The 8649-nt window shown below is 39.2% G+C and overlaps 1 protein-coding gene across 1 annotated transcript; it reads left to right on the plus strand.

Moving 5' to 3' along the window:
• Positions 1-489: 489 nt before the first annotated feature.
• LOC309395492 (olfactory receptor 5C1-like) lies at positions 490-1428 on the plus strand (the record flags this gene model as incomplete). Its single annotated transcript, XM_081959794.1, has 1 exon — positions 490-1428. One exon carries the CDS (start codon positions 490-492, stop codon positions 1426-1428), a length of 939 nt encoding a protein of 312 aa, XP_081815920.1.
• Positions 1429-8649: the final 7221 nt, after the last annotated feature.

Raw genomic sequence — 8649 nt, forward strand, 5'->3', positions numbered from 1 at the left:
ATCTAAAGTAATCTCACAAGAACTGATAAAGGAGATTCATATTCTCTGCTCAGGTATGATGGGAGCACGATCCATGCCACAATTAGCCAATAGGAGTAATAGTTTCAGGGGGACTTTCTGTTTACATGATATTATATTTTACTTCAGCAGCTTTGTGAATCCTTGGATGAATAATATTGAGATCCATTTCAAGACTTGTTATTAGACAGAGACAATGGAGGTCAACTGAATTGATCATCTACATCAGGAGCCCGATGAGGAAAGTGCAACTATACATTAATCTTTAGTATTAGGGCTTAATCATGTCCTCCTTGCCCTAACAAGTCTTTAGTATTAGCAATTCCACAAAGGAGTTCTTGTCTACATTTGTCAATGATACCCAACATTCTTTAAAATAACGGGAATTGCAATCCTTCAGAAATAGAGTGTTTCCTTCAGAAATGCAGTAATAGATTTGGGGTGGAGGTCATTTTTATGGCAATAGGTACAATGGCTCTTCACCACAATTCCACCAAAGTGACCGAGTTTATTCTCCTGGGATTCACTTCTCAACGAAACATTCAGCTCCTTCTTCTCAGCTTCTTCTTGCCCCTCTACCTCCTTAGTGTGGCAGGGAATCTGGGTCTAGCCATTCTTATCCGAGCTGACCGTGCCTTGCACACGCCCATGTACTACTTTCTAAGCCACCTGGCCCTGATGGACCTGTGCTCCTGCTGCACTGTAGCCCCCAAAATGCTCTTGGGGCTCTTGAAAGGTTATGATTCCATTCCCATCCCAGCCTGTGCCCTTCAGATGTTCTCCTTTGCAGCTGCTTCAGATGCCGAATGTTGTCTCTTGGCAGTCATGGCCTACGATAGGTACGTGGCCATCTGCCGCCCATTGCACTATGCAACTGCCATGCCACAGCATCTCTGCTGCCTCCTAGTGGCTGCTTCCTATATGGTAGGGATGGCCTCTGGAGTGATCCATTCCAGCATGGCTTTCCGCCTGCCCTTCTGTCGTGCGAATACTTTGGACCATTTCTTCTGTGATATCCCCCCGGTTCTGGCTTTGGCTTGTGCAGACACGCATATTAACCAGTTCTTGCTCTTTGTAGTCTGTGGAACTATCCAGAGCATCACTCTGATGGCTATTATAAATTCATATGGAATTATCCTCTGGACTGTAGGAAGAACAGGATCATTTCGAGCTATGTCCACCTGTGGATCTCACCTTACAGTTGTGGGGGTTCTTTATGGTACTCTCATTTTCATGTACCTACGGCCTGATGGCACATATGCTCCACAAACAGACAAGATGACTTCTGTCTTCTACACAGTAGCCATACCTACCCTCAACCCTGCCATATACAGTCTTCGTAACAGTGAGGTCAAGCAGGCAGTCAAGAAGAGGCTCAGTAGTGGAAGGTTTAAAAGAGTGGAAGTATGATAGGAGGGAACAGCTCTTCCTAATTCATTGTTGGAAGCCCATCCCCCAGTAGAAGGAAAAATTTTAAAAGACAGAATATTATATTTCCCCTAAAGGAGGAATTAAAAAAATCTTAAGAGAGACTGAAACCAGCCCCCAGTTTCCCTGCCCCAAGCAGAAACTGAGGAGGTCAACTTTTAGAAATGCAGATTTGGTAATCCATTCAGAAAGGCTGGGTCAAGACAGAAACTCAGATAAGCAACAAACAAAAGGTTGACAAAATTAGCTCAGACAAGTACCTAGGACTTGCATTTTCCCCTTTTGCCTATAGAGCCAGCCACGACCCCATAGCAATCTGAAAACAGCCAATAGAATATCAAGGGACATGTTCTTGCACAGGAACAGGAAGCTGAACTACAATGCCCAAAGAAGGTATAAAACCCACCCACTCTCAACTTCATTTTGTCAACTGCCCAGAATCACATACGGTTGGTGGTTCTGCTTCATCAATAAAGGGAACCCTACTTTCTGATCAGCCTACAGCCTCCATTTTATCTCCAGTGTCTTTCTCTCAGATTGGACCTGGACCTGGATATTTCTTCCAACATCATTATAATATCTTCCTGAACCTGGTGTCTTCCAGCTGTTTTGGACTTGCTGTTTGGAATCTGAAGGCCTGAGAATTATAGGAACTGAAAACCAACGTATCTGGAGGCTGTAAAAAACTATGGTAGTTTGCAATATATCTAAGTGAATGTTCTGTTGAAACATCAAGACCTACTTCTGATGGGACATGCATATTACTCCACTCTCTGGGAAGACTTTTGCGCAGCAGTTATGATGGCATCTATGCACAAATGAGGGAAGCTAAAGCCTCAGTACAATCAGGCATAAATAAATCAGTTAATGCAATAGGGGAAAAAGCAAAGTTGTGAAGCAAAACAATAATGTTAGAGCCTTTTAAAATCAAATCAGCTAGTAGTGTTACTAGTTCATCATTACACATTTGTGCAGGATGCTTTAAAGCACCAAAATATAAGAACTTGGTTATGTTAGCATTTTGATATGGCAACACAGAAGCAAGGAAGAATCAAAAGTCATATTCCTGAAGAAATGGTAGTGGCTTTACTTTTTAATGAGGGAGTGGAATTAATAATATTTGACATAGGGGGGGGGGACAAAACTCCATATCATTTCAAAATTATCTATCATTTCAAGGAATATTTTTGGTAGTTTGCCTTGCATCATTTTTATCTAATATGCTGATGTTCTTTGGTAAGCAGATTACTGCATTCAGATCTCCCATTAGACACTAATTGTCATGTGACAGCTCTATCAACTTTCCCATAAGTGCATTAAAAATGCAGATTTATTTTCATTTGGAACATAAATCCCCACTAAAAGGATCTTATTTTCATTATAATTAATCTCCATTCTCAAATATCTGCCTTAATCACCAGATAAAATTATTTTCAGTTGCAATTGTGGATTTATGTCTATAAACTTTAATTCAGCTTCCTTAAGCAAAAAATAAAAATTCTCTCTCAAGTTTTTATTTTAAAAAATTTCCCTTTATTATAAGTGTTTTTGTAAACAAACTACATCCAACTTTAATTGCTTCAAATAATGAAATAGCTTCTTTCTTTTCTGGAAGGCACTCGCCCCATATATATCCCACGTTAGGCATTTAAATTCCATTTTTATAAATTTCAAAAAGTCTCTATCAGTGTTACCTAAAGTAGCGGTATCTTCCTCATTTTCTTATAATTGCATAGCTTCCCATTTGTCTTTTTGGTATCTCCTCCAACTCAATTAATGTCTTTCCAAAATTTCTCTTACCTTTTGAACTGAATTAAATCAAAATCGCTGCAGCTTAAAAGTAAAAATCAATTTATTTCAATTTCAATTTATACTACATAAATGGTATCTTCTATTTTAATTTGTCAGTCATGAAGCTATAGTCTTTCCTTTTATGCAGTATTTTAATAAGCATTTAAATAGGATTATATCAGAAATATTTATCTTTAACTTTGTATTAAAACATTGCTGTAGAATTGTTATAGTGATGTACAATGTTCTCTTCCTAACAAAATACTATAACTAATATATATTTTGGGACATTTCTTAGTTTTGGTGTACCTTGTATTAATTGTATAAACATTATCCAATTCTGCTTCCATATTTTCTTTGTCCCATTGCAAAAACTTTTGTAAGACTGAACTATCCTGTTCCTTACACGTTCCCTGAGTTTTTCTGGGTCTAACTTCAAGCAAAAGTCCTTCTCTCAATTTTGACAGTGCTAAATTATCTAAATTGTTTTCTGTGTCTTAGCTTATTGCTTCAGTCTTGGTTTCTAAAAATTCTATTATTTCTTTAACTTGAGGAACCACATCTATATTAGCAATTCTTCAAATTTCTTATTCATTATTTCAAATTCACCAGTTTCTCCGCTATGGAGGCTGTCACTGCTGCTGTTACAGATGGTGTGACAGTTTTGCCCCATCTCTTCAAACATCCTCGGTAAATTCTCAGGTATATTCCCAGCTAGTTGATCAGTCAATGATCCTCTTCTTTCCTCTTTCATTGCTTTTCTTTCTTTTCTTTTTCTTTTTTTGGGGGCAATTTTATTTATACATTTTTTCTTTAAATATATGTAGGTGCTTAATGAAGAGTGTATTGTCTGAGTCATTTTAGGTTTACAAAATAATAATTCTGATAATAATGATAATAGTAATAATAATGTTCACTTATTTATATAAATAATTTTTCATCCTCTGCTTATACATAATGGTAATTTTTCATCTTCTAATTTCTACCTCTTTTATCTAGCCACTGATAAAACATATCCCATGTTGAAAAAATATTCTGTTTCTTCCTTCTCTTTAATTTTTAATGTCAATCTATCCATCTCGGCAAAATCTAAGATTTTTAAAATTATATTTTCATCTTTAGGAGTATCCTCATTTTTCCAATATTATGAAAAATCCAATTCTCGCTGCTGTCAACACATGAAGTATTAAGTATATATTCCTTTTATTATAGCTTTCTGGTTTTAAGAAGAAGAATATTTCTGCCTAGAGGAGGAGAACAGGGAAAACCCGGGAAAAGTTACTAGAATAATAAAAGTAAATACTCTGAAAAAAGATACAATAACCACAAAAATAGGGAAAAGAAAAAGAAGACATTAGAGGAAAGGGAGAGAAGAAGGAAAGAATTAAAACTGGGATTTTGGGAGCCCAAGAGAAAATAGTGAAAAGAGGAAGAAAGGGAAAAAGAGTTACATTAGTCGACTAAAGAGAATAGTAGCAAGATCGTTATTGCTATGTAACTAATTAAGAAATAAAGAAATGATAGTATATTGTTAATGGCAGAAAAAAATTGAAAGAAATGCTCTCTATGCTTAAATTGAATCAGAGGATGTCTGCTGTTTATAGTAAAATATACCAATGGAGAAAATAATAAATGAAAACTTGGTGTAACTTTGAAGGGGCAATTGAAGATATTGTTTATGTATTAAGAAAAAATGACTATAAAGATGGAAAATAATGGAAGAGAATGATTTGGCTGAAAGGCAAAACAAAACTATGGTGTAAAAAGGATTATGTAATTGAGAGGATGTAAAAGAAAACACCCGGACAACTCTTTGTTCCTATCATATGTATAATTTGTATTAAAAAATAAAAAAACCTTGAATGGAAAAAATAGAATATTTCTGCCTTCAAATCTATATGTTTCTTTATCGTTTTTTCTAACCATGTGTGTATTTTCATCCAATTTTTTTTGTGCCCTTGGGCATGTCCACCACATATGATAATAAGAGCCGGGTGTCTGTGTACATTTCCAACATTAATGGACATGTTTTAAAACATCTTTGCTGCCGTGTTTCCCCAAAAATAAGACATGCCCTGCTAATAAGCCCAATCGGGCTTTTCAGAGCATGAGCCATAATAAGCCCTCCCCTGAAAATAAGCCTGCCCCCAAATATTTAAGCGCATGTGCAACCGGTCCCCGCCATTAACACTGTACCACCTACCGGTACAGCTTCCGGGGCAAAAAGAGGGCTCGCCACAAAAACAGCGGCAGGCCAGCAATGTGATCACCCCCTCCCGCCTGTTCCTTCTCGCACAAAAAAACACCGCCCACCCCAATGGCAAAGGCAGCCTGCCTGGTTCCCTTCCTCGTGTTCCTCGCCATTGTGCTCAGGGAAGCGGCTGATGAAAAAAAAACTTCTCACAAGTTCAATCAAACATCTTGAAATCGCAAGAAGGTTTTTTTTTTACCAGGGGCTTCCCTGAATACAATGGCGAGAAACGCAACGAAGCTGGAAAGGTAAGAGGCGCACCTCATGGCCCAACACCGCCCACTTTGCCCCAATGGTAAAGGCAGCCTGCCTGGTTCCCCGCCATCCCTTTAATGAGGGGTGGCAGGTGGGGGGGAGAAGCGAGGCACGCCTCCTACCTTTCCAGCTCCGTCACGTTCCTCGCCCTTTCACCCATTGAATCCCCTTGTAAAAAAACCTCATTCAACTCGTGAGGTTTTTTTACAAGGGGATTCAATGGGCGAAAGGAACGCAACGAAGCTGGAAAGATAAGAGGCGTACCTCACAGCCCAACACCGCCCACCTCGCCCCAATGGTAAAGGCAGCCTGCCTGGTTCCCTTCACCACTGTCCCTTTAGTCCAGGGCTGGGAGGGGTGGGGGGGAGAAGCGAGGCGCGTGTCCTAGCGCTACCAGAGACTGACAGCTCTGTCGCGTTCCTTGCTCTTTCGCTCATTGAATCCCCTTGTAAAAAAAATCTCACGAGTTGAACTCATGAGGATTTTTTTACAAGGGGATTCAATCTGCGAAAGGGCAAGGAACGCAACGGAGCTGGAAAGGTAAGAGGCACGCCTCACTTCTCCCCCCCCCACCTGCCACCCCTTGTTAAAGGGACGGCAGGGAAGGGAACCAGCCAGGCTGCCTTTACCATTGGGGTGAGGTGGGCGGTGTTGGGCCACGAGGTGCGCCTCTTACCTTTCCAGCTCTGTCACGTTCCTCACCATTGTATTCAGGGAAGCCCCTGGTTAAAAAAAAAAACCTTCTCGCGATTTCAAGATGTTTGATTGAACTCGCGAGAAGTTTTTTTTTACCAGCCGCTTCCCTGAGCACAATGGCGAGGAACATGATGGAGCTGGAAAGGTAAAAGGCGCGCCTTGCTTCTCACCTTCCCCCAGAAATAATAAGCCCTCCCCTATAATAAGCCCAAGGCCATATTTCGTGGGGCAAAAAAAAATAAGACCCTGTCTTATTTTCGGGGAAACACGGTAGTCTTACTGGTGGCAAGTGCCACCTATAAAATATTTTGTACAGGTTTTCCTTATAAGAAGTTGCCATTGTCATTTTGTAATTTCTGCCCCAAAGTTTTTGCTATTTATCTAGTTCTATAGTATAACCAAAGTTTTTTGCCCATACTATCATTGTTTGGTTTTGCAATTCCTGCCTAGTTTTAAGTTCTCTTTCTTCATTTAAAATGTTTTTGTGTGTTACAATTTTTCCCAGATTGACAACATTTGGATGTGTCAGTGCTTCCATCATAGAAAGCCATTTTCATATAATTTTTTGCTCTAACTTTTCCCCATACTTAATATAGAGCATTTCTCACATAGTGTCTTTGAAAGTATCGATATATTGTATTTTTTCTGTACTGCAAAAAAGCATGCCACCCCAATTGAAAGTCATGTCCCTCCAACAGTACTAATCTTCTATGTCTCAAATTTATCCACTCTTTCACCCGTACATACAGAAACCTGGTAGTAAAGCTCCCAATCTGGCAACCAAAGCGCCTATTGTTTTTCAATTCTTGCAACATTTTTAATCTTATTCTTGCTCTCATTACTTTTCTTACAATGGCTTTCTCTGTCTCTGTCTCTGTCTCTGTCTCTCTCTCTCTCTCTCTCTCTCTCTCTCTCTCTCTCTCTCTGGGTCTCTGTCTCTCTCTCCCTGTATCTTAATTTACAATCCAAATAAAAGGAACCAGCTTTAACTTATGCTTCCATTTTTCTTGTTTCTTAAACCCTGCACTTTTACAACAGTCTTTGAAGCTTTCATGAATCTATGCTCTTGCAGTCTGTGCATTTTATGACTGTGCTTTACCCCTTTTGTTTAAGAAAGCTAGCCAGTCATTCTCCTTGGTGAGCCACAACAAAATACTTGCCTATGAAGGTATGTGCTATTTATTTAATTAATTGTCATGAATCTAAAGTAAATGAATTCAGCTGGGGGAGAGGGGCAGGGCTCCAAGGTACTTCGTTGTTGAAAAAGAAGTGGTTTTGCAATTTATCTTTCAAATGGACAATAAGTCACACCTTTTCCTTCCTAAACACTTGATTTGACTATTATCTTTATTAAGCTAAAAGAGGCTCTCTTCAGTCACAGCCTATTATTCCTGTTTGAAGACCTGCAGATCTTTTCAAGACATTGCTATTGTTGAATGATGATGATGATGAAGACTGCCAGAGGTGACTTAAATGAGAAGGTGTAGGAAAACAATTCTTCTAATTTTGACAGGGACACCTCCCCCTCCTATCTTATTGTAATAGATTCCCAAGAAAGCTCTTTACAATGACATCAAAATTATAGTAGAAAAGAAGAAAATGTGACAACAAAGGTCTGTAATAATAACATAAAAGTGTCATCCATCATGGTGCATCTTCTCAGCTGCTTGTTCTATCAAAACACAATCTCTACAATTCCTTTCAAGCATGGTGAACCTTTCCCAAGACAATATTAGGGTTAGTATTGGCTGTGGGCTAAAAGAAGAAGCCATGTCTTTATTAAGATTCTTTATTAGACTTTACTAGAAGTTTCTAACTTTATTAGAAGTTCATGCCGAGATATGAGAATTGCTTCTCCTGTCTGCATTTCCTCTCCTGAATTAAAAGAGTTGAGATCCCTGACTTGGAGATTAATGGCAGTCTTCCACTCTCTAGTTTCAATAAGAGTAGATGAATGGATAAGGAGAAGGTCAGGGCAAGGGTATGGAGAGAAAATCTTTTTATGCAGTTGCTAAGAATCAACACCAACTTGATCACACATGATGAAGCACCTACATCAAGATCCTCAGTAGGCTGGGGAGGAGGATCTTTACATCATGGTGAAACAATGGACTTTCCTGGAGCTCCGGGATCACCACTGAATTCTGGTTGCAGGACGGTCCAATCTGGCTCTAAACCGTCCCGAAGAGATGGTGACAGGTAGGGGTATA

The sequence above is a fragment of the Natrix helvetica genome, assembly GCF_964273705.1.
Source record: "Natrix helvetica genome assembly, chromosome: 1".
Classification (NCBI taxonomy): Eukaryota; Metazoa; Chordata; class Lepidosauria; order Squamata; family Natricidae; genus Natrix; species Natrix helvetica.